Source organism: Nyctereutes procyonoides, unplaced genomic scaffold (genome assembly GCF_905146905.1).
Source record: "Nyctereutes procyonoides isolate TBG_1078 unplaced genomic scaffold, NYPRO_anot_genome, whole genome shotgun sequence".
NCBI lineage: Eukaryota > Metazoa > Chordata > Mammalia > Carnivora > Canidae > Nyctereutes > Nyctereutes procyonoides.
Window position 1 is genome coordinate 10,508,513 of NW_026575128.1, and position 26,606 is coordinate 10,535,118.

The 26,606-nt window shown below is 33.9% G+C and overlaps 1 protein-coding gene across 2 annotated transcripts in view; it reads left to right on the forward strand.

Moving 5' to 3' along the window:
* FAF1 (Fas associated factor 1) overlaps positions 1–26,606 on the forward strand; it is a 454,188-nt gene that overhangs the window by 249,729 nt on the left and 177,853 nt on the right. For both annotated transcript variants that reach the window (XM_055341966.1, XM_055341967.1), the window contains exon 8: positions 6,510–6,596. In XM_055341966.1, coding sequence (XP_055197941.1) covers positions 6,510–6,596 — 87 coding nt within the window. The remainder of the gene's footprint in view (positions 1–6,509; positions 6,597–26,606) is intronic.

Below are 26,606 nucleotides of genomic sequence, written 5' to 3' on the forward strand. Positions count from 1 at the left end.
TCTGATGTTTAGGAATATTTTTCAATTCAGCTAATGGATACAGATATCTTCCAAGTTTGTTTATTGTGACCAATAGATCATTTATTGTGGATTTGGAGTTTTACTGTATTGCCCAAATATATAGTATAGCCAGAAAGCAATCGCACTTAAGCTTAAGACAGAAAAACAGAAGAATAACACAGATTTTCAATGGTAATGTCTCAGTTATTTCAGTGCTATAAAGTCTGTAGTAAAGAGGTAGTCGGGTATCTCATTAATTTCTTAAACTAACAATGATCACTTTGTCATTCAAATAAAATTACAGCATGTCTAGAATTTCAGTAACAAATCATTATTAATCACATTTATTCTCAAAAATGATTGTCTACATTAGGCACAAATTCAAAGAACTTTAGAATGAATATACTAGAGAGGCATACTTACCTGGAAAAGCCTATTATTCATACATCCTAAAACAGTGCTTCTTAAACTTTGGCTTAGTAAGAATTATCAAAAGAGCTCATTAAAACACAGAGTGCTAGGCTCCAGAGTTTCCAACACACTGGGACTGGGACAGGTCCTCCAAATTTTCATTTTTAGTTTTCAGAAAATATTAATACTTTACTCCAGGTACCACACTTTGAGAACTGTGTTGTAGAAAAATAATTATTCTATTGTTGTTATGGTTTCAACTTCTGCAACTTCATAATTTCTCTAAACATCTTTTTCCAGAAAGCTCTTCAAATTCAGCATCTTTCCATTTGTGAAATATACTCAGCCTTACTCATCTGTAGGCATTTTCCTAGCACGGTAGGAATTCTCTTTTAAAGTCTAGGCTTAACCTTTAGGTAAAGATACGAATTTATTTTAATAAATTTATGATCATTAGTTCATGTTTCTAATGACAGTATTAAATCTTATCCTTGGCAGGTTTTCAGGATTGCTAAAGTCCATTTCCAAGTATATGCACTCAAATGCATTTCCATATTTGATTAGCTTTATCATCATCATTCCCAGTAATCTCTTTAAATGCCAATTGTCAAACTTCTTTACTGACAAGTAAGAGGTGGAATAAGTTTTTTAAGGATGGTATACAGAACAAAACTTAGTTACAGTTGTTGGAATGAAGAATTCAGTTAGAGCCAAAAGATGTTTTAAAGAGCAGAATACAGTCAGTTCAAAGCCTGATTGAAAGCAACTTCAGTTTTATAGTTTTCTTCAAACAACATCTTCATTGTTTTCTGGAAAGATGGTATTTGAGAAAAAGAAATGTCTTGAGTTACTGTTTTTATAAGGAGAGAATTGCTGAGTCTTTTAAATGGTTAATGAGAAGAAGTAATAGTTAAACACTTGGAGCATTGATTTCTGATTTGAATTCTCCAACACAGGCCAGCCCTGAGGGAAGAGGGAAAAAAGCTTGCTAATTAACATTTGATTACTGATGCCACCTTCTCATTCCCCTTGCACCATCCGGTTTCAAGTGTTTTTGTTCAGGAAGGATTTTTAGAAGGGTTTTAACTTGCATCTTAGTAAAACAAATCCATCTGCAAGTGCAGTGAGTATATAATATGTTTAAAAAAGAAGAAAAAGGAAAGTCCTTAGATATGAAGTATGTGTTCAAAACCCAGTCTGGATCAGGAATGATTGGTTTCTTAACTATAAGCCTTTCAGAACACCAAAGATTGCTAGGAAACTGGAAGGAAGCCTAGTCTGTATGCCTTATTTTGATTTAAACACCCCCACACAAAAACTTATTTGTTCACTGCAGTTATTATTTAGCAAACTCCTAGCCAGAGCATCATTTGATAGTGTGAAGTACTCGGAGTTCAGAGTTTGATATAATTAAAATTTGGATAAGCTCAGGTTCTAATAGGACCAAAGGCCTTTTTCTTCTAAGATTGGTAAGAGAATAAGATAGATGTCTGTTCCAGGATGCTTTTGAGTAAGGGTTGTAATTTGCCATAGTATTCTTAATTCAGAAAATTTAGGAATTAGAATGCTCATAAACTGATAGCTATTCTAATCCCATGACAATTAAGTATTTTGTTTCTTTTTTTTGCTATATTAAGATGTTTGATATATGAAGAGCCCTGAGCCAGATTTCAAAAATTTTAAAGATGTTGACATAAATTAATAGAACTTTACAACTGTATCGCTTAGCTAGTAGTATTCTGGCAAAACCATAGTCTCACTGATAACATTTGGTTGATGGAATAGTTATTTGAGAAACCAACATGACCAGCTTTATTTTTAAATGAGAACTCATGAGAGGAAACTGTTATTTAGCCTTTTAAAAAAAATGTAGACTTTTTAGTGTAATAAAAAGCAAAAGCTAAGACTTTTCACATCTAAGAAAAAAATTCACCTAATGCTCATTATAAATCTGTATTTCTTATCTGAAAAATTATTTGCAATTTTCCTTTTTGATGTATTAACTCTACTATTTTTCTTCCATGTTCTAGCATTAAATGATTTTAAACTTGCCCACATTACTTGCTTGTTATAGTTAGCTCTTCTTTTCCTGTTTCTATGATTAACTCCAATAGTATCATAGAATTTTAGAATTTTGAAAATCAGAAGTGATCTTGTTTTATGCTCTTCTAATACTGAATAAATTAAGTCTCAGAGAGATTCCCACCAACTTGCCCACCAAAACAGCAGGGCAAAATTAGGCCTACAAATCTAGTTTCTCCTCTCATTATTCCATAATACCTCAAACCTTGTGCCTTTTCTACTGTCAGAATCTGCTTTCACTTGGATAATACTGAAATGACATTTAAAGTTCCCTGAAATGTTTTCCAGTAGTTTGATCATCATTTAGCATGCAAAGAATGATTTTATTAAGGCTGACAAGTTTCTACTAAGTTTTTATATATATATATATATTTCAGTTTGAATAGCTATAAACAACTCATTTGAGGCTAATCTGAACCTCAAAATTTAGCTTTTAGCAAAGTAACTTCATAAGAATTTTTTTCCAAGAAATTCTGGTAAAATTTAACTTAAAAAATAAAATCATTTGAAAATTTATGGAACTTAAAAGAAACCTTTATTGGAGATGAAGATCTTATTTATATAATTTTATACTGAACAGGCCATAATAAAATGGTCTTTTCCCCAGTGCTGTGTTTATCACTGAAAATTCCACATAAGGAAATATGAGATTTGAAGTAGAGAGCATTGCTTAGCTTTTTATGTTAATTATAGTGTAATAAACAGATGTTTATTAATTATAAAAAGCAAATAAATTAGTAATATTAATCCTATACTATTTTAAATTAATATGATTTTTTTGTCTCAGTCACAAATAATTGTCTCATCTGAAGCAATGGGAAGAATTGAAACTAATCTTTTAGAAAATCTACAAAACAAACTGAAAAGTCTGCTGTTAATCTAGAATACTTGATCCATATACAGTATAGTTTGCAACATAACTTTATTGTTCACTGGTAATCAAAGCATTTATTAAATTTCTTCAGAACTAATTGAAACATTTGCATAGTTTAGCAGCCTGAAATCTCATAGATTTAGAGCTTAATGCATAACCAGAGTTGAAAGATTATGATTCAGCATGATATTGAACCAATGCTGATCAAAGAAAACGTGTAAGACAGAAAGGCCCTTAGGAAATGTTACCCTATGAAGTGCCACTTGTCCTTAACTGGAGTTTAACACAAATCTCTGAAGATAAAACTCCATCAGAAGTAGCACAATAATGGCAGCTGGGCATGCCAGCTACAACATACCAGCGTGTGTGTGTGTTCTTTCTGTCTCTTAAGTACTGTCAAATCTCTGAAATCAGTCTCTCAGTTTCTCTCTTCCTGCCCAGCCCCTTTCGCCTTCTTTCTTCCCTTTAATCCTACTTTTCTCCTCCCAGCATCTCAGTCTTCTTTCTGTTTCTCCTTCCTTCTTCCCTCTCTGTATTCTTCATTTGATTCATGATGACCTTAAATTCATCTGCATCATTTTATACACAGCTATATTTTGTTATTCAGGTTTCCTAGAATACTAATTTTTTAAAAGAATCACTTTTACTTTTGTGTACATTTGTGATTTTTTCCTTCTCTGCAAGATTGTGACATAAAATTTTAATTAAGTAAAACTGTCAATGAAGATAATGGAATTTGAATATCTCCATCAGTAAAACCATCACTCATTTTTGTACTTTTGCTATTGTGTCACTTATCTGTCTTTCATATGATGGTAAAATATGCCTATGGTTACAGCATTGATAAAATATAGAATTATTTTTGAAAGACTAGTTTGTTTTCACCTAAATCGTTTAACACACAATTCTTTTCACTTAATCTCAGAAACTGTCAATTTAGTTTTTCCATTGGAACAATCCAACTTTAGCCTAATATGCTTTGCCTAATATGCTTTACGTTGTACTGTCTCAGCCAAGTTCTGTCCCCATTAACCAGTTTATTCTATGACAAGTTGCTTAACAGATGTCATTCTGGGAAGAACAATGAAGCCAAATACTTGTGCAATGGCTAACATTACTCTAACTTTGATCACTTTTGTTCAGCACATCAGTCTGGCGTTGTGCTTTATACCAACATAACACTATAGCCAGAACATGCTTTTCAGGCTTAGAATAGCACAGGAATGTTATTCAATTCATTGCAGTTGCAGATGAGTTAATGGAAGAAGAAAAATACTGTTTATTTCATAATACCATATTGTTGTGTTTCGGAATTAAGGTGGAATTTAAAGAATCCCACTCCAGAGTTATTTGTTTATATACCCAACCCATAGTATTTGTATATACTCTTCAGGGCTGGGATAGGCTTGCCACCTTTCTAAGAGATGTAAATATTTGTCTTGCCTTTCTTTTTTCACCCCAAAAAATAGCCCATGAAGCTTGGGTATATCTTGACAACATAATTCAAAAATAACTTTAAGAAGGGGATTTTTTGTGTTGAGACCTAAAGTCTCCTCATACTCCCTTTTCTGACCTTTCCCTTTCTTTTATTAATATAATGCTTTGAGTTTATGGAACACTTTTCTCCTTAAGAGCACTAGTGTTTAGCATGACAGAGTAGTCTGGGCTAATGGAAGTGGTCAGAAGTTTGCCCGCTGCATTTGGTTAAATTGTTGAGTTGGTAATAATTAATGAAAATTTCCAAACTTAATAAAACTGACCATAAACAAAATAATGCATGGTAGACTGGCCCTTGCTAAGACCCTCTGAAGAAAAGCTGTTTGTTTGAATTGAGTGGGGAATCAAGCCATGCCCCCGAACTCCTCAGTTCTCACTTACTTAGTCTTTTTTCACAGGTGTACATTAGAGATAAAAAAATAGATTGAGTTCCATGTTTTGTTTTCTTTTCGTTTCTTTTTTTTTCTTCTTTTCTTTTCTTTTCTTTTCCTTTCCCCCCAGTGAATATATATCTCTGTTTCACTGGAAGGATAACTTAGATGTGTTTATGTCTAATAAACAGTAATGTAATACAAGATGCTGTAATTGGACAACATGACACTTTAGGATTCTGCATTTTTAAAACATGAATGAATACTGCTTGTTTTCCATATCGAAGTGGCATCATAGAACGGATTATGTGCAACATTTCAATATTAGTTTTACTTGTTACAGTCAAGGGTAATCCTGTAACTAACCAGAAGAGTTAGTTTAAGATGAGTGATCTCTCAATTCATAGGACTTGTTATTTTTTAAAATTTGTACATTCAGAATGAAATAGAATTTCTGTATCCTATTTATAAGTAAAGCTGAAGACAGATATGACACCTCTTAATTACTGGGTAACATAGAGTTTAACCTTCCAACACTTTATTTGGAGAAATTACTTGCTTCCTGTCCTTTTAAAATGAAAGGTATAATGTTGCTGGTTGAGAGTAGTAGTTTTTCATCTTTAACAGTATTTTGAAAAGTATCATTACTCTATTTTCAGGAAGAGCCTAAATAGTATGTTAACAGATGGTTTTTAGTTAATAATCTATTGAAATAATTTTTAATTTGGAGTGATATCAAAGAAATAATCTTGTGCTGCTTTATTAAGTTTTTATATCTTTGAAACTTACAGCAAATAATATAGTTTCAGGCTTTTCCTCCTGCCCTCTCCAAAAAATGAAACAAAACAAACAAAAACTACCATCTTCTCTCTCTCCCACATAGAAACTTGAGGTACATCTTTTGTTTATTGCACATCTTGAGTCATTTAAAAACTTAATAGATTATTAACATTTATAATTATAGTCTATCATAGATGAACTGTGTACCTAAAGATTTCTGACTGAAAAGAAGCTTAAAGTCATTCCGGAATATAAAAACAATCGGTAGAGGGAGATGTTTCTTGAACCTTCATTTCCTCTAGCCTTCTTTGAGGATCTCTGCTTTCAAATTTGGTTTAGAATTTTTCACAAAATTTTTCTGACTTTTGTTTTCCGAGTTTCAAATTTTGGTTTCAAATCCAGAAGAGAAAAGGAAAAGGAAATACATCACGTAAGTGGCAATGATCCTAAGTCATGTGGAAACCTTATTTTAATTGTGCTTTTTCTTTGTATAGGTAAAGAGAAATGTGTATGACCTTACGAGTATCCCCGTTCGCCATCAATTATGGGAGGGCTGGCCAACTTCTGCCACAGATGACTCGGTAAGTGACAGTTGAGTTATCAGTTTTTTATTTTCTTCTCTCTTTTGCCACTTTCAGTCTAATTGGCTTTGATAATAAGCAGAATCAAATGTGTTGAATGTTCCATTGAAAGAACCTTATAAATCAAATAATGTGAAAATAAGGAGTTGTGATAATTTGAATTCACTTGCAAAGCAGATATCATAAACCAAGTATATCAACATTCTTTTGGTAATAATGTAGTATCAAAATCAGGAGTTTGATATTGCTTGCTTTGACTTAATTTTTTTCCTTGATGGGAAGAATATATTTAGACGTTCCTAGTGAAATATCCCAAGGACAAAATTTTTTTTCCTAAATTATAAATGTCTCAAAATCAACCTAATCATTAGATTTAATTTTAAAACTACATTTCCCATAGTCAGTTGATACTTTTTTAAAAAGTTAATTTTTACAGAAATACTAATGGCTCTTCTTAATATACCCATAATTTTCATCACGATAAAAAGCTAGAGAAAAGATTTAGTTTGTCATATTTACCTATTAAATATATTTACAATGATTGTCCTATTGTAAATTTTGAGACCTTTCCTATCTCTTCTCTGTTTGCAGTGATTATTCTTTTCCGAGAAAGAATAATTTTATCATATAAGGAGGCCAGCTGAAATTATATTTTGGCCACTTTTACCCATAATCTTTTTCTAACTAGATACCCTTTAAAAGAAAAAAAAAAAAGGAAAAATTGAGAATGTTTCAAGAATGTTGACATTAAGTCCACTGTTTGTAATAAATAGGGTTTTTAGCCCTATTTAGAAATTGAGACTTTGTGAACACCTTTTAATAATAAACACCCACATATGATTATAGCTAAGAAGTGAATTACCTTTTTGTATTTTCTAGTAAATACTATGTTTCTATCTGGATAATAATTACTCATTCTCTTTCAGCATAACTGTGTTACATTTTATGGAAGATAGAAACATTTTTAAACAATTTATGTAGATGATATCTGTGTCTAAATTACTCCACGATTTAAACACTGTGCTTTTGGAAAATGCATTATAGATTATAAAACTTTAAAAATAATCAGAAGATAGAGGAACATTTTTTTTAAATGAACCTTTCAGGAAAAAAATTATTTATGTATAGGCACATTTATTTCTAAGCAACTGATCTTAATGTTGATATAATAAATCATTAGGATTATTGGCTTGTTGTCCATGGCTAACTGGCAGGGCTGTGGTTGTTGGTTTTAGTTTGGATTTTTTTTTTCCCTGTTGGAAAAAATTTTACACATGTGACAGAAAATGTGCTACATTTATTTTTACAAAAATAAGAATAATGTTCATAAATGATAGCCTTCTGTTTATCTGGGGAGACGTGGAGAAAACAGAAATGTTCTTAGCATTGTCTAATAATCTGCTACAAGAAATAATAACATTAATAGAAGAAAATAAGATCTGAGCATGTCATTTAAAATCTCTGAGCTTTAGTTATCTCACTAATTTGCAGTACTGTTATGAGGATGATTAGTGTTTATGTATATATATATATATACACATAACATGCATATATTGTACCTGGCTCATAGTAGACACTCAATAAATGAGTCACTATTATAATTAATATTAACATAATACTAGCTCACGTAAGTATCACATGCAAGAATTGGCTGGGTTATATAAATGAAATGGAATTTGAGATTTGCTTCAGAATAACTTGTGGAAAAAAAATAACATGTGGAGTTGGTACAGTAAGTAGATAGGCAAATCCATATTAGCCATGTATTGATCATTGTCAAAGCTGGAGATGTGTAAATTCAATTTATTATACTGTTTTCTCAACTTTCGTATATATTTGAAATTTTCTATAATACAAGGTTTAAAGCAAAAATAATTTAAGAATGTAAGGTGATTTAGTCCAGAAATGTGAGACTTCATAGGGTTTCAAAAGCTCTGAGACCCCATACTTGAAGATGCCAGATTGAAATAGGCTTTTCAGATGCAAGTTCCAAGAGTGATAAGTAAACTTAGTGAAAAATTCAGTGCTAAATTCTTCTGCAGCATTGTGCCTTATACGTTTTAGGTGTTAAAAAATTAAACTGAGTTGACAGTCTTTTATGAGGCCCATTTTTAATGATTGTTAGAACATTTAATTTTTTACCAGAGTTCTAAATGGAATTTCATTCCCTATAGGAGAATATGGAAAGCAGCTTAAACTCACCATATTCGAGACTATAATACTGCCTGGTACTGTATCTAAGTCACAGCTAACACAAGCGGGAATCTCCATTAAGAGACTTGATTCTTTTTGCCTCATTATTCATATTTGCACCTTGTCCCAGAACCTGTGAAGTGATGCCTGCCCACACCTCCCCAGAGCAAATGTTGCCACATTGGCAGGATGTTGCCTTGAGCTGCATTATTTGATACAACAAAGATGTTTAGGGCCAGGCTGCCTTTAACTGGTGCCATAGCAGATCCACTAGCTCCAGTATTTAGGTTTTGGCAAAAATGGCTTATAACTGTAGTCTTCTAAGGAGATCCCAGCCAAAGAAAACTCATGAAACCTTTCTTTCATTAGGATTATAAAAACTCATAAATCTGGTGCTTGTAATCTATATTGTTGCAGGCACTGGTGTTTTTTACTTATTTAAATCACTCAAGTGGAGGCATCTGCTACAAAACAAGATCGTCCTCACAGCTTAGGGCATGAATTGGGTACAGCTGAGAAATGTCAGCTGTGTAAACAGCCTGAAATGTGTTACCAACAAAAATATAATTAATTTCTTTCCAAGACAGTGTGCCATAACTTAATACTTAGAATGGTTTAACTTTCAGAGAAAGCACCTGAACATTTTCTTCCCAGTGCCAGAGTAGAGGATTGATTATAAAGGTCATTAAAAGTGAGGTTAGTTTGCACTTTTCCTGCTCAATTGCAGATATTTGTGTGGCTTTGAATATATAGTGACTTTAGATACTGGTGGCTTCCATGAATTTATGGGAATATCTTAGATCAAGAAGTTAATGGATTTGAGATGATGCAAGTGTTCTAAAATTAGATTGTGACGAGGTTGCACAACTCTGTAAATTTGATAAAAATCATTGAACACTTAAAAATGAGTAAATTTTATGGAATGTAAATTATACCTCAAAAGCTATTTTTTAAAAAGTTAATGGAGAGAACTAGATTAAAATACTTTCTTCATTTACATTTTTATGTTGCATGAGAAATTTTTTGCAATAACACAGGAGATGTTTTCTTTAGCGTACTCTCATTAACCTTTGACTTAGCAAACAGGACAAAGAAATAGACTTCTTATAATTAGATTCTTGAATAATCTTGAGTCTCTTACCAACTTGATAGACTACACTCTTTTGACATTTTCAATGCTTCTCAGTGAAGCCAACAATCATTTAAAACATTGTTGTCCCATCTCCCTTCAGAGTTGAAATATTTTCTTTGCTTGTAGTTGTACTCTAATGGGGTATGGGATACTGTATGAATTGTCAATAACTCTTTCAGTTCCTTTTGCACTCTTTCACCAGGGAAATAGGTATCTAAAGCTGCACCAGTAGGGGAATGTTTTCATGCTGTGACAGTTCAGCTGTGAGAACAAGGAGTTGGAAGTAGGCGAAATCTCATTTTACACTTTAACAAGGACGCTCTTGGTTTCCAGAGAGTAGAAATAATTTTAACACTGAATTATGCCTAGACACCTCATTTATTATAATGCAGACAATTTGAATATATGTAGGTTTTAAAATTCCAAGTTTTAATAATACTTATAGAAAGGAAGAAAAGTCCTTCTGTTTTTGTTTTTAATTTTTTCATAGTTTAATGTATTTAAATAGAAAACTTATAGGAATGGCACAGAAAGACAACAGTAAAAACATGTACTTGCATGTAGGACAACTCAGAAAAGTATAGTGAATGGAAAGGATCTACTGTATGATAAAAATGGTACAGACACCATTTAGTTAATCCATCAATACGAAGTTTACTTGTTTTAAAAAAAATCCAAATGTTTGCATTGTGCAGAAAAATTTAACAGGTTTATTTATCATTCTTGTTATAAAGTTGAACTGCTGAAACTTGTTTACTGAAGTATTTTGACTTGCATTAATGCTTTATGTCCCTGCATTTATATTAAAAATTCACACACAAATGAAAATGGAAAAATTGCCAATACCTGATTTGTGTCCCCTATTTTTCCACTTGCAGTCATATGCTTAGGTATCTTTTGACCCGATGGAAAAACCTTTGTAACATTCTCAATTAACAATAACAGGAAGAAGAGAAATTCTATTTATTAAAGAATGAAATATTTTCCATCATAGTGTATTCTTAAGCACATTCTCCGTATGTGCAGCATACTAGCTTTTGGCATAATTGTTACACATTTGGCATGGATAGCACACCCATTGATGTTTTCAGAAAGGCCCACCAGATAGGCTTCACTTGCTTTCTGCAAACCACCAATACCTGCACTCCAGAGGCACAGATCTGTTTTGAAGTCCTGAGTAATTTCTTACACCAGCCACTGGAAAGGAAGTTTGCGAATCAGAAAGTTCAGCAGACTTCTGATAACCTCTAATTTCACTGAATACTACAGTACCAGGCCTGTAACAATTAGGTTTCTTCGCCCCTCCAATAGAGAGTACATTCTCGCTAGCAGCTTTTATATCCAGTTGCTTCCTCAGTGCTTTAGCACTGGTGGATTTGCAGGCATTCTGCTTTGTGGGAGCCTTACTTACCCCCCTTCTCCTTCAGATGGAGCTGGGTGAGATAGAGGTGGCACAGTAGTGGCTGTGAATACAATTTAATCCTTCAGGTTTAATACTTTTTTATTGTGTGCCTTTTTTTCTTTTGAGTTTATTAGTGGACTTCTGTGGTTCCATCATTGGCTAAAGGAGTGCTAACTCAGAATTTAAGAAATGAAGAATTTTTTTTTAAAGATTTATTTACTTGAGGGAGAGAAAGAGAGAGCAAGCAGGGGGAGGAGCAGAAGGAAAGAGAATCTTCAAGCAGACCCCCCTATTGAGTGTAGAGCCTGATGTAGGGCTCAGTCTGAGGACCTTAAGATTATAACCTGGACCAAAATCAGGGTCTGACACTCAACTAACTGAGCCACCCAGGTGCCTCTTGAGAAATTAGAAAATTTAGAATCAGTTCTTTAAGCATGTGTTAGGAATCACAAAGCTGCTTATTAAATATTTTCATGTTGAAAATGAGATCATTTATAAGCAGAATCATTACACAATGGTTTTTAATAACATAAAGTAAAAACCACACACACTCCTCCTTCCTTTTTGTAGTTTTTTTTTTTATCTTTAAATTTTTATTTATTTATGATAGTCACAGAGAGAGAGAAAGAGAGGCAGAGACACAGGCAGAGGGAGAAGCAGGCTCCATGCACCGGGAGCCCGACGTGGGATTCGATCCCGGGTCTCCAGGATCGCGCCCTGGGCCAAAGGCAGGCGCCAAACTGCTACGCCACCCAGGGATCCCCCTTTTTGTAGTTTTAAAAGAATTTGTGAATGTAGGTATGTTATTGACTTTGATCCTTCTGATGGGAACCATTTTCTTATGTAACTTCTCCCTGATGGATTAGATTTGGCAGGTGTCAAATGATGAACATTCCCTTGCCACTGGATCCCTCCCCTCCACTTTATAGGAGCTGCTGTCAGAATAGACTCTCACAATTACTACATACTTACTACACTGTAGTTACCTACTAAGTAAACTCATAAGCCTCTTTATGTCATTCCATCCATTGTTGCAGAATTAACATTTCTGAAGTACAGAATGAATCACATTCAGCCTTGCTTACTTATCTTCAATGGCAGCCCAATACTTGTTGATATATGTACAGATTTTTACGCTGGTACTCAAACCCCTTCATTCTTTGCTCTGAAATTTCTCTTCCAGGTTTATTTTCCCATATAGGCACAGAAAAATGCTCAATAAATATTTCTTGAATAAATGATTGAATATGATAACATATATCTCAGCTTATGCTAACTACTCATTTTTTGCTACTGAAATATACATGACGTTCTTTCCTACTCTGTACCTGTTAATCATACTATTCCCTCCACCTGGAATACCTACAACAATTATTTCCTTCCTCCGAGACTTTTCTTTAAAAAACTGCTTATGCCTCTTCCCATGCCACCTTCTCCAACCTTCTTAGAAATTAGTTTATATTTCCGGTCTAATTTCTTAAAGATTTATTTATTTATTTGAGAGAGAGGGAATGCATGCATGGGAGAGAGGGATGATAGAGGGAGAGAACCTCCAAGCAGACTCCCTGCCTAGCACAAAGCCTGACACAGGGCTTGATCACGACCTGAGCTAAAACCAGGAGTTGAACACTTAACTGACTGAGCCACCCAGGTGCCCCTCTGTTTTTCTCTATAAGTTATTTTAATTTTTCCTCATTTTATTCTTTCCTTCCTTCATTTCTCTCACCTGGCTCTGAATAACCACAAACAATTAACGTCTCTGGGTGTCAATCTCTGTAACTATAGAATACAGATAATTACTCCTAGAGGTGTTGTGAAGATGGAGTCAGTAGTTATAAATACAGTTACTCCAAAGTTTATTTAGAAGATTAAAGTAGTCAATACTAGATAATATCTGACATAGTTAACCTTTGGCTGTTACTGTTTTTTAAATCCATCTATCTGTTCATTCACTTGACATTTGTAGAACTTTTATAGGCCAGTAACCATGCTGGCACTGAAAGTTGCAAGAATAAAGTCCTGTTCTTCAGGTTCATTCCTCAGGGATTGCAAAATAACAGTGTGAGACAAATGTATAAGTGATGACAATTGAAGTTTATGTAAATACAGAGGGATCATTGAAGAGGGAGCAACCAGTTTTGCTGACAAATGGGAGTGGTGAGAAAATGACTTCCCAGAGAAAGGGATATATGATTGCATTTTAATTTATATTCTTGTATTCCTCTCTTTTATAAATTCTAAAAATTGAGAGTAAGAACTGTCTTCCTCATCTTTGTATGACCTATAAGGATTAAACATAGTGTTTTATACAGTCACTCCACTGTATAAAAGCTCCACTAAGTTGACATTTATGACAACAACTAAACAATGACTTTATATGATTATAATAACTTGATAAACTGAGAATTGGGTTTATTTTCTTTCTAATAAAAATTAAATTATCAAAACTCAATATTTTCTTTAGTGACAAATAGAATAACATAGTTGGGGAAGGGGGGGCCAGGATGACACCAAGCTGATTTGTACCAGTGTGTGCATGTGTGTGTGTCAGAGCAAGGCAACCCAAGTTCATTGAATCCCCATATTGCTATTATTTGGGTAAGTTACTTAAGATACGAATTTTGGTTTCCTCATCTGCAAAATGAGGATGATATTGACATGCTTGAAAGTCTATTGTGAAGATTAAATGTATTAACATAACAGGTTGAAACATATGAAATTGCCACTTTTTAAGAACAAAATGGTTGAATATTAACAATTTCATATGGTTTTACCTAGCAGGTAAAGCACATAGTATAATGCAGGGTTTGGCAATTTTAACTGTCAGCCCAAATCCCACTCAACATCTATTTTTATAAGTAATGATTTATTGGAACACAGTCACACTCATTTGTATATAGCTTCTTTTACTCATCCTACACAGGGATATGTGGTTGCAACAAAACCACATGGCCACAGAGCCTAAAATATCTACTGTTTGGACCTTTACAGAAAAAGTTTGCCAACCCCTGGTGTAATGTCTGGTATTTAGTAGGCATTCAACAAACATTAACTCCTTTTCCCTTGAGTAAGCACCTTCTTTATATCACATACGCATGCAGAATCAGAAGCATTCTTTGGATAGCTTCAGGGTCATTTTTGTGCTATTTAAATTACTTTGTTGACCTGTCCTAGGTCTGACAAATTTAGGCAATCTTTGAATGTCTTCACTGCTCACTCTTTGTTTGGCAAGGTTATAGATAATGTTGCTTCCAATGGCGGTGAGTCTCCATAGCTTCAGAGCGTTCATTGCCCCCTTGTCAACATATAGAGTCTTTTACAAATAACACAGGCAAAGACTAAACAGCCAGAAAGAAAAGCTTTGAAAGCAGAAGAAAGTTTGATTTTAAAAGGAATGAAAAGTTGTGAAATGGTCTATACCCTGAACAGAGAGAGTGAGAAATTCGGGAGGGTAGATGAAACATTCAAGGGACATATTTACTCAGTAAATATTAGGGCAAACACATGGAAGCAAGACAACCCCCAACAGGAAATTTACAAGCACTATATGATCTGATGCTATGAATCTTGATTTCAGTTTATTAAAATCCCAAACCTGTAGACTATTGCTTCTGCCCATGGAAAGGTAACTGCTATGAAAATATTCTTCCTTCTATAAACAACTAAAAGACTGGATAAAATATGTGATATAACTATTTTCAGATGTTAGACAACAGGTAATGCTGGACTCTGAAGAAAGAAACAAATGAGCCCTGTGGTCTTACATTCTGCCTGGAGGCAATATCTGGATCCCAGAATAGGAAGAAGAAACTAACCAGAACCTGCTTATTTTATTGAGTTTGAAGAGACAGAGTGTTTAGGGAAGTCAAGACAGCTAGACTTTTTGCAAGGTAGAGTACTTGCAGAGGAAAAACCTCTAGGAATCTACATAGTGTTATACCTCTGGTATTTAGCTGAATACCAGTCTGTGCATGCATAGGGTGAAATTCCAGGAGGCTGGACAAAGAACAACTTCTAGGAAAAAGAACAACTGAGAACTGTAAGGCAAACAAATCTCAGAGCTCACACAGAACTGGGAATAGTTTGAGTTCCCACCAGCCATCATAGAGACACCTCAGTGACTGTATACATGGGGCATTCAGAAATTACCCACCAGAAGAGTCACTCCTTAATAGAGTGAATAAACAAGCCATAGGGTAAAGACTACTCTAAGACTGAAGTTTTATACACTTAAAAACAACCTTCAAAAGGAACAAGTTGATTAACAAATAACTGCCACTAAGAAACAGAGCCAGCATCCAGTCAAAAGTTACTATACGTATAAACAACAGGGAAACCTAACCCACAATCAGGAGAGAAATTAGTCAAAAGAAATATATCTAGAAGTGACTTAGATAATGAAATTAGTACATAGGGACTTCAGCTATTATAAATATTATGAATATGCTCAAGGATTTAAAAACATGAACTTACTGAGGAGGGGAGAATATATAAAGAATATATAAAATGGAATAACATCATTCTAAAGATAATATAATACCTGAAATGACAGTTTCACTGGATGGCTTAATGGCAGATTACAAACTGCCAAAGGAAAGACCAGTGAACTTAATATGTAACAATAGAAACTATCTAAATTGAAGCACAGAGAGAAAAAAAGACAATGAATGAACAAAGTGTCAGTGACCTCTAGGGCAAAATCAAGCAGTCTAACATACATGCAGTTGAAATCCTAAAGGGAGAGAAAAGATCGGGGAAGGAGGTCAAGACAAAAAAATACTTCAAGAAATAATCTCTCAAGTTTTTCCATAGTTAATGGAAACTATAAAATTTTTAGATCCAAAAAGCTCAACGAACTCCAATAAGAGGAAACATAAAGATTTCTACACTACGGAATATCATTATCAAATTGCTGAAAACAAGTGATAAAGAGAAATAAATTTCAATGCAGAAAGAATAAAAAAACAAATATAGACTCTTCAGATTTCTCATCAGAAACAGTGCAAACCCAAAAGCAGTGGGATGACATTTTTAAAGTACTGAAAGTTTTAAAAAATGACAACTTAGAATTATATATCAGGTGAAAATAATCTTTCAAAACTGAAGGAAAAATACTTTTTTAAAAAATAAAAACTGAGAGAATTTGGTGCTAGCAAACTTGCACTATGAAAAATATTGAGGGAAATTCTTTAGGCAAGAGGAAGATGACACCAGAATGCTAAAATGTGGTTACATATAAAAGACATTTTTCCTTTTGTTTTTAATTTCTTTAAAAGATAACTATTTAAAGAAAAAATATTAATTGACTTTTGGATATATGTAGAAATAAAATATATGACAGCATGAAAGACAGAATAGAATTGTACTGTTGTAGGGTTACTTCTTATACATGAAGTGATATAATAAATTGAAGATAGTCTATTATAGTAAAGATGCATATTGTATATTTAGAGCTACTAATAAAAAAACAAAAAATGTAGTTAATAAACTATTAAGAGAGATAAAAGAACTCTAAAAACATTTTCCAGAATGTCAGGAAAAAGGAAAAAAATGGGATATGTACAAAACAAATAGCAAGATGAAAGGTTTAAATCCAACCACATTATAATTACAGTAAATATAAATGGTCTGTATATTAAAGGGTAAAAGATTATCAAAATGAGTGTTAAAAAGCAAGACTCAACTAACTATATTGTCTATAAGAAACATACTTTAAATGTGACAGTAATAAGTTAGACATAAATGAAATGGGAAAATATTTGTAAACACTAACATAAGCTATAATGACTAGATTAACCTCAAAGTACAGGGCAGCCCTGGTGTCTCAGCAGTTTAGCACCACCTTTGGCTTAGGGCGTGATCCTGGAGACCCAGGATTGAGTCCCACATTGGGCTCCCTGCATGGAGCCTGCTTCTCCCTCTGCCTATGTTCTGCCTCTCTCTGTCTCTGTCTCTGTCTCTCATGAATAAATAAAATCCAAAAAAAAAATCAAAGTACAGAATAAAAAATATTACCAGGACTAAAAAGAGAAATTTCATAGTGATTGAAAGGGCAGTTCAAGAAGATATAACAATCTTGAATATGTATTCATGTAACAATAGTTTCAAAATGAATAAAATAAAAACTGACAAGACCAAAAGAATGACAAGTTCACAATTATACCTAGAGATTTCACATTCCTTTCTCAGCCATTACAGGAAGATGACAGATAAGGGTAAAGAAGATTTGAGCAACACTCTTAACCAACTTGACCAAGTCTTAATAAATTTTAGAGGACTGCAATCAAGTATATCATATCTAACCAAAACAAAATTAAATAGCATATTTTGTAATTTATGGAATTTGTAATTTATATGTTATCTTTATTCTTATACACAGTGTTTAGTAGTTTTTTTGTATGTCCAATATAATCAACAAAAACTACTAAATGTTTCAAGTGAAGTTAACAAGGAGAGCCTATAATATTAATATACCAAAAAAGCAAACAAAAAAACACTAAAATTACTATATAGCACCAAATAAAATTTTGTAAATAGAGCTTTTGAAATATTATACTATTCATGATTCCACCCCAAAACATGAAATATTTACAGATAAATCTAACTAAATATATGTAAGATCTTGGAGATATTGTAGGTTTGTAGGTTTGGTTCCAAACCACAGCAGTAAAACAAATATTGCAATAAAGTGAGTCAAATGAATTTTTTGTTTCCTATTGCACATGAAAGTTTATGTCATACGGTAGTCTGTTACGTGTGCAATAGCATTTTGTCTAAAAATCAATGTACGTACCTTAATTTAAAAATACTTTATTACTGAAAGATGCTAACCATCATGTGAGCTTTCAGTAAGTTATAATCTTTTTGCTGGTAGAGGATCTTGCCTTGATTTCAAAGACAGCTGATTGGTGTTTGCAGAAGATTGAGGTGGCTGTGGCAATTGGTTAAAATAAGACAATAAAATTTGATGTACTGATTGAGTCTTTCTTTCATGGATGATCTCTTTATATCATGCCATACTGTTAGATAGCATTTTATCCACAGTAGAACTTCTTTCAAAATTGGAGTGAATCCTCTCAAATCATGCTGTTGCTTTATTAGATAAGTTTATGTAGTATTCTAAATCTTTTGTTGTCATTTTAACAATCTTCATATCATCTTCACCAGTTGATTCCTTCTCAAGATACCATTTTCTTGTTCATCCATAAAAAGCAGCTCCTCATCTGTTCAAGTTTTATCATCAGATTGTAGCCATTCAGTCACAACTTCAGACTCCACTTCTAATTCTAGTTCTCTTGCTCTTTCCACCCCATCTGCAGTTCCTCCTTCCTCCACTGAAGTCTTGAACCCCTCAAAGTCATCCATGAGGTTTGGAATCAACTTTTTCCAAGCTCTCGTTCATGTTGATATTTTGACTTCTTCATGAATCAGGAATGCTCTTAATGGTTTCTAGAATGGTTAATTCTTTCCAGAAAACGTACTTAATCTGTTTTGCCTAGATCTCTCAGATGAATCACTATTTGTGGCAGCAATAGCCTTACAAAATGGATTTCTTAAATGATAAAACTTGAAAGTCAAAAGAAATTCTTGACCCATGAGCTACAGAATAGATGCTGTGTTAGCAGGCATGAAAAGGACATTACTCTTGTACATCTCCATCAGAGCCCTTGGGTGGCCAGGAACATTGTCAATGAGCCAGTAGTATTTTGAAAGAAATCTTTTTTTTTTTCTGAGCAGCAGGTCTCAACAGTGGGCTTAAAATAAATAGTCAGTAAACCATGTTGTTAACAGATGTGCTCTCATGTAGGCTTTGTTTGATTTAAAGAGCACAGACAGAGAAGATTTAGTGTAATTCCTAAGGGCCTAGGATTTTCAGAAGGGTAAAGGAGCATGGACTTCAACTTAAAGTCACCAGCTGCATTAGCCTCTTGCAAGACTCAGCCTGTCCATTGAACAAGCTTTACAGCCAGGCATTGACTTCTCCTCTCTAGCTATGAAAGACTTAGATGGCATCTTCTTCCAATAAAAGGCTGTTTAGTTTACATTGAAAATCTTGTTTAGTGCAGCTACCTTCATTAATTATTTTAGCTAGAGCTTCTAGATATTCTGCTGCAGCTTCTACATCAGCACTTGCTGCTTCACCGTGCAATTTCATTTTATGGAGATGGCTTCTTTCCTTCAGCCTCACAAACTCACTTCTGCTGACTTCAAATTTTTCTTCTGCAGCTTCTTCACCTCTCTTAGTCTTCACAGAATTGAAGAAAGTTAGGGTCTTGCTCTGGGTTAGGTTTTGACTTCAGGGAATGTTGTCGCTAGTGTGATCTTTCATCTGGACCACTCAGACTTTCACCATATCAGCAGTAAGGCTGTTTCACTTCCTATCATTCACCATGTGTTCACTGGAGTAACATTTTTAGTTTCCTTCAAGAATTGTCCCTTTGCATTCACAACTTGGCTAACTGGCGCAAGAGGCATAGTTTTCAATGTATCTTGGCTTTCAACATGTCTTCCTTACTAAGCTTAATCATTTGTAGCTTTTAATTTAAAGTGAGAAACATGGAACTCTTGCTTTCACTTGAACATTCAGGGGCCATTGTAGCATTATTAATTGGTGTAATTTCAATATTGTGTCTCAGAATAGGGGAGCCTGTGGAGAGGAAGAGAGATGGGGAAAAGCTGATTGGTAGAGCAATCAGAATATACATAACATTTATCAGTTAAGTTCACTGTCTTATTAGGGTGTGGTTCATGGTCCCTAAAGCAATTACAATTGTAACATCAAAGATCACTGATCATACATAACCCTAACAATGATAATAATAATGGAAAAGTTGGAAATACTGCAAGAATTACCAAAATGCAACAGAGACACAAAGTGAGAAACTATTATTGGAAAAATGGCATCAGTAGACTTGCTCATTGAAGAATTACCACAAACCCTCATATATTAAAAAAAATTAAAAAAAAACAACCCACCACCACCAGCAACAAAAAACACCCCACAATTATCTGTTAAGTGCAATAAAATGAAGCATAAAAAGATGAGTTATGCCTATAAGGTCCTAGAAGTGGAGAATTTCATGGTCGTAGATTGGACCTAAATAATTGGACCCCACACTAATCTGTGAATTTAATGCAATCCCAATCAGAATCTCAATAGCTTTTCTGGGGAAGAAATTGGCAAGTCAATTCTAAAATTTATATAGAAATATGAAGGACCTAGGATTCCTAAAGCAGTTTTGAAAAAGAACAAAGTTGGAAGACTTACGTTGCCTGATTTCCAAAAAAATGCGGTACTCAAGACAATGTGATTCATAGTATTTGTGTAAAGACAGTCATATAGATCAATGGATAAAATAAAGCATTCAGGAATAGATCTTTATCTGTGGGTGTGGGTGTGTCTGTGTCATCAATCAGTTTTGTACAAAGATACCAAAATAGTGCAATGGAGAAAGGATGGTCTTCTTTAAAACAAACGGTGATTTCAGTAAGGACAGCTTCAACCATTACCATACACAAGAAAAAATTTTTTTTTGCCATACACAAGAATTACCTTGAAATGGATCATAGATCTAAATGCAAAAGTTAAACTGTAAAACTGGTAGAAGAAAATACAGAAAATCTTTTAAGGCCTGAGGGTAGGAAAAAATTTCTTAGAACACTGGAATCCCTCACCATAAAAGAAAAAGGTTAGCTGACTTCATCACAGTTTGCAGCTTTTGCTCTTCAGTAGATAAAATTTAGGAATAAAAGGAAGGGCAGTCACAGACTAGGATAAAATATTTGCAAAACATATATTTGGCAAAGGCCCTGCATCCAGGTTATATAAAGAAGTCTTAACAACTAAATAATAATACAAGGGAATTTTGGGAAGTGATAGATATTTTTGGTATTTCAATTGTGGTGGTGGTAACAGTAGTTTTGTATATATGTCAAAACTCCTTGAACTGTATACTTAAAATGAGTACATTTTATTATAGGTGACTGGGCCTCAATAAGTGTTTTTTTCCTAAGTAATTTTTTTTTTTTGAGAGGAGAAGGGAATGGTGGGAGAGGGGCAAAGGAAGAGGGGAGAGAGAGAGAGAGAGAATGTTAAGCAGGCTCATGCCCCATGCAGAGCTCAACACAGGGCTCGATCTCACAACCCTGGGATCGTGACCTGACCTGAAATCAAGAGTTAGTCGTTTAGCTCACTGACCCCACTCGAGTGTCTGTTTTATTTTTTAATAGTGGATTATGATGAATATGTTGATTTAAAACTATAACTGATAAATGAGAAGGCAAAACACAGAACCAGTGTTCAACTCCAAATCTGTTCCCTCCCTGATGCTATGTACTTTATCTTGTACCATGCTATTTCTTATATGTTCCATGTTTCCCAAAATAGTTTCAATTTTTAAATATCCAGTCAAATTTTTTCCAGGATTGCAGTAATACTGGTTTGAAGTGTTAACAATTATTCAATAAAAGGCAGAAACAGAGAAACAAAATTTGTCTTTATTTTCTTTTATTAGATTCGCATTTATGTGCCTTTGAGTATAATTGAATTTTAGATATTCACTGTAGCACTTTGGTTTTATATGTGTTCTTGCATAGGAGCCATATGATTAATGTGGCAGGGAATGTGCAACAATACTCTATTTTGCTACCCATAGTTACTTAGTATAGTACTAGGTAAACATATTAAGAGATACTTACATAGAGATTTTTAGTTTACAAAGCATATCTCATATACATGATCTCATTTGAGCCAAGTCCCTAGATTATAAGTAAATAATTTTGTATAGAAATAGTGTACAGAAGAATACAGTTGGTATTACTGTAGATTTTCCTTAGTGTTACTCCAAACCACTTTTTCCTTCTAACTAGCTCTAGAGTAGTTGTAAATAACTTTTATGTTTACAAAAACCTTTCTCTATAAGACTATGAACTCTGTGAGGGCAGGAGGCAGATTTTATTCATCTTTGTGTCTCAAGTGCCTAGCATAACCCCTGGTACAAAGTAAACAGTAAATGTTTCTTGTATTTATATTAAATTTAATTCTGGAAAGTCAAGTGATTGGCTCTAAACTGCAATAAAACTTGCTAGCCTAGTATTCTAATACATATTACTACTTTTCTTCAGAGGTTCCCTGCTCTTTTTCAAGAAACCAAACTCTTTTCCTCTGTTACTAAGAAAGATCTTACTGGAACCCTTGTACTTGACCCTATTCTATAACTGAGAAACGGAAAGGTTGTTTATAATACATATGTGCACTACTTAATCTCTGGCATTTGTGTTTGCAAGTTAACATGCTGTCTATTGCATTTGAACAGCTGTAACATATGTGATGAGATTCCTTAATAAGTCATTTTCTTGAGCAATAGAAATATGAATCTGGAGAATGGCATTCCCAGCTTGTTGTTAAGTTGTGCTTTTAGACTCTTGGGTTTTAAACAATCAGTTGCCTATAATTCTCTGTTTGAGAAAGGTAGTGAAGAGAGCATTGTAACCTGTTTCAGAGCTAGTAGAGATTCCATGGCATTTTTTAATGTGCAAAGAAAAAGGCTGTTTGCAACTGTGTTCAATTGGCTAAATTCCTTTAAATTTTCAAACAGAAAGAGAAGGATTAAAATGAAAATTTATGCATGATAAGTAGCTTTTTGAGTTCAAGGTCACTTAATCAATAGTCGTATCAGTTGCTAGCCCACATCATGACATTGTTTAATATTCTACATGTATAATAGGTAGGGTTTTTTTTTTATAAATATCTACAAGAGATTGTTGGTACTGATTGTTCCCACAGTCAATGAAATCTTTTTGTTCTTTTATTTTATGTTTGTTGACAGTTGTGATCAACACGGAATGAACTGCTTTACAGTTTATTACTTTCAAAGTACAAATTTGAATGCTGTGGATTCAGATGTATAAAAGAGATAAAATTACAGACAGCTTTGAGTGGCAGTTACATATCAAACCTCATGGGGTTTTGACAGGCAACGAATATCGTTATTAGACGCTTTTTCCATAATTGCTGACATTTATCCAGTGTTTCACAGTATTTGCTAATGTATTAATGCAGTCAATCTCTGAGAGGCTGCACATGCCTTTTTAGCCCTGGCTTTTATGGGATTCTGAAATTCATAGACCCACAGATACTTATTCCCTGCTGGTTGCCGTAGTGACAGAGCTCAGAGATAAGCCAAGACAGAGCCCTTTTGTGATTGCTTTTCAGGTGACATTCAGCGGCAGCTTGAGTAGAGTGTCCTTTTATAGTTCCTGTAATTCAGAAAATGATAACAGCTTTCTGCTGCTTAGAAGGGAAGTCTGTGGACTGCTCCCGGTGGGATTTCAGTTTGCTGTGCCACTTCATACCAACACCAGCCTGATAAAGTTCTTATTATTGTGGAGATTTCAAAGTGCAAGGGGATGGAATTAATTATGACAGGTTAGAAAATACAGGACTGATGCTACAAATAAAACTTTAAAGAACCAATATGTGTTTTCCAACTATATGTAACAAATTAATTTGGATATTTTAAACTATTAGTGATGATATAGTTAGGCCTTGCTAAGTAAGTAAATGCAAGTGACTTCTAAGTTGTTGGTGAACCATGCTAGCTGTTCCGTCTCAGTTTAGAAGTTATCTTTCATTTCTGTGTATCATTTTCTCATTTTGAAACCATTGCCTCAACATCTTGCTGTTTTAGAAGCAAAGAGCTATATTTGGATAGTGTCAGGGTTATTTTACTTTCTCTTCAGTATTCTCAGCAGTGGAATAATTAAAAATGAATGTGTTATGAATAGCAGCTTATATAAATTGCTTCAAGTTCAGAAGACAACACTGTGATGATAGAGCATGGTGGTATGGGAAAGGGGTGGGCAGATCAAGGAATCACTAGAGAAAATAGAATCTTACTTGGTAAGAATATAGATGTCCTAAGAAGCCATGTTTTTTCCATAGACTCTGGAAGCTAAGAGAGTTAATAGTCAATTCTAGAAGAAGGAAAACTCTAGTAACAACGGATAAGTATGAGAAGCTATGAGAGCTGAAGCCACTGTCTCTGTAGTTGATGTTATTGAAAAGAGGCAAAACCAAAGAAACAAAAAACACCAAGAAGAAGCAGGAACACTAACCTGAACCATGCAAATCTGAAAGAAGGTATTAAGCATTTACATATCTTACCCCTAAAATGAAAATGTAATTTTCCAGTAAACAGGAAGGAGGCTGAATGAGTTGAATATAGAAGTAAGTAACTAGAGAATCTGAAGAGATGAAAAAGAAGAGATGTATTCCCTGATTTGTAAATTGCTAGTGAACCATGCTAGGTGAACAAGCATATGGATAGCACATGGATGAGGACTTAGAAGAAAAATTTGGCCTAAAACATCTAATTGGTAATATTGGATTAGGTGTGCAATTGAAGAGCTGGAGATCTGATTTGTGTTACTTGTTTCTAACCTTTCAATCTCATTTAGAGCAGATATAAACTCGACTGTCATAAAATTCAAATATTTGTAATTCAGACAAAAAAGGGTAAGCTTCAGACTAGTGACAAATAAATATGACATTTTCAAATGATATTTAGTAGACCTTTATTAACAATGTGTTACCACATGGTGTTCATTGCATTTCTTACTGTTTTATAGTTAGCTTAATCAATCATCTGCTTTGATATATTAAATAAAAGGGAAGAGAGATTTATAAGAATTGTATTATTATATGATATGCTTTTCTGTGCTGTGGTTAGTGATTTCCACTGGGAAATCACTCTCAAAATTTCGTTATGCACTAAGAAAGTCTTTAGGATTGTATCATCCTCACAGTGTTTTAAAACTGATAAATGTCAGCTTAAATTAAAAAAAATTTTTTATTTATTCATGAGAGACAGAGACATAGGCAGAGGGAGAAGCAGGCTCCATGCAGGAAGCCGAATGTGGGACTTGATCCTGGGTCTCCAGAATCATGCCCTGGGCTGAAGGTAGCACTAAACCACTGAGCCACCTGGGCTGCCCTGTCAGCTTAAATTTTACTAAAACAAAAAACAAACAAACAAAGAAACCAGAAAAATAAGAACTATAGGATAGGGAAAAAGGGTATAAACAGTTTCTCAGAAAATGTAATGATTCCATGTTTAAAAATGGTTATCATGTTCAGGGAATTGTTTCTTTTTATTAACATGATTATTGTTCCCTGAATTCAGAAGCAGAAGTTTCATCGTGATGTTTATCGATTTTCAGATGATTATAAATTCAAAAATAATTTAATGAAAATTACCATTTTGCAGTAAGAACATTTAAAATAACTTTCAAAGATTGAAGTTTAGTTATTAATTAAAAATACGTTACAACTGGGATACCTCGCTGGCTCAGTCAGTAGAGCATACAGCTCTTAATCTCAGAGTTGTGAGTTCAATCTCCATTTTGGGCATTGAGATTACTTAATAATAATTAAAAAAAATTGTTATAGCTAAAAATGGAGTACATTTGTGCTTGACTGCTAGGAAATTAAAAAAAAAGTCTAGATGAAATACAACCATTTCTTTTCACCTCTATAATTATTATTTTTTTTGTTGTTAACAAAAACAGTAATAACAGGAACAATATCCATTTATCTTACTTTGTTTAAGCACCTTGCTGGTACTTTTTATGTTTTATCCCTAATATTCCCAGTAATCAATCCTGAAAGGTAGATGTTATTGCTTATTTATACATGAAAGAACTGAACTCAGAGTGATTTAGTGACTTGTGTAACAATGCACAGAGAAGAACTGGTAGAAAGATCCTGGCCTAGGTTTGACTCTAAAAGGCTACCTCTTTACACTGTACCATAAGGGATTTCCTTATGAACCCTAAATCTCAAGTTCTTTTTTTTTTTTAATATTGTATTTATTTATTTATTTATTCATGAGAGACACACAAAAAGAGGCAGAGACATAGGCAGAGGAAGGAGAAGCAGGCTCCTGCAGGAAGCCTGATGTGGGATTCGGTCCGGGGATTCCAGGACCATGCCCTGAGCAGAAGGCAGATGCTCAATCACTGAGCCACGCAGGCATTCCCCCCAGGAAGTTCTTATTTTTTCTTCCCTACACAGTTCTCCAACTTCACCTATTATGAACGTTCAGATATTTTCCTTAAAGAATCTGTTTTGTCCAATTAGATTAGTCCCTTTGCCTTAAGCTCATCTTAGACCTGTCTGGGCATAATAATAGCAATAGATAGTACTGTAAAAGTACAGTGCACAAAGTAGTGTTAGTAATGTATGTAATAATATAACTCAATCTTTCTAACTACTGTTGGAGGT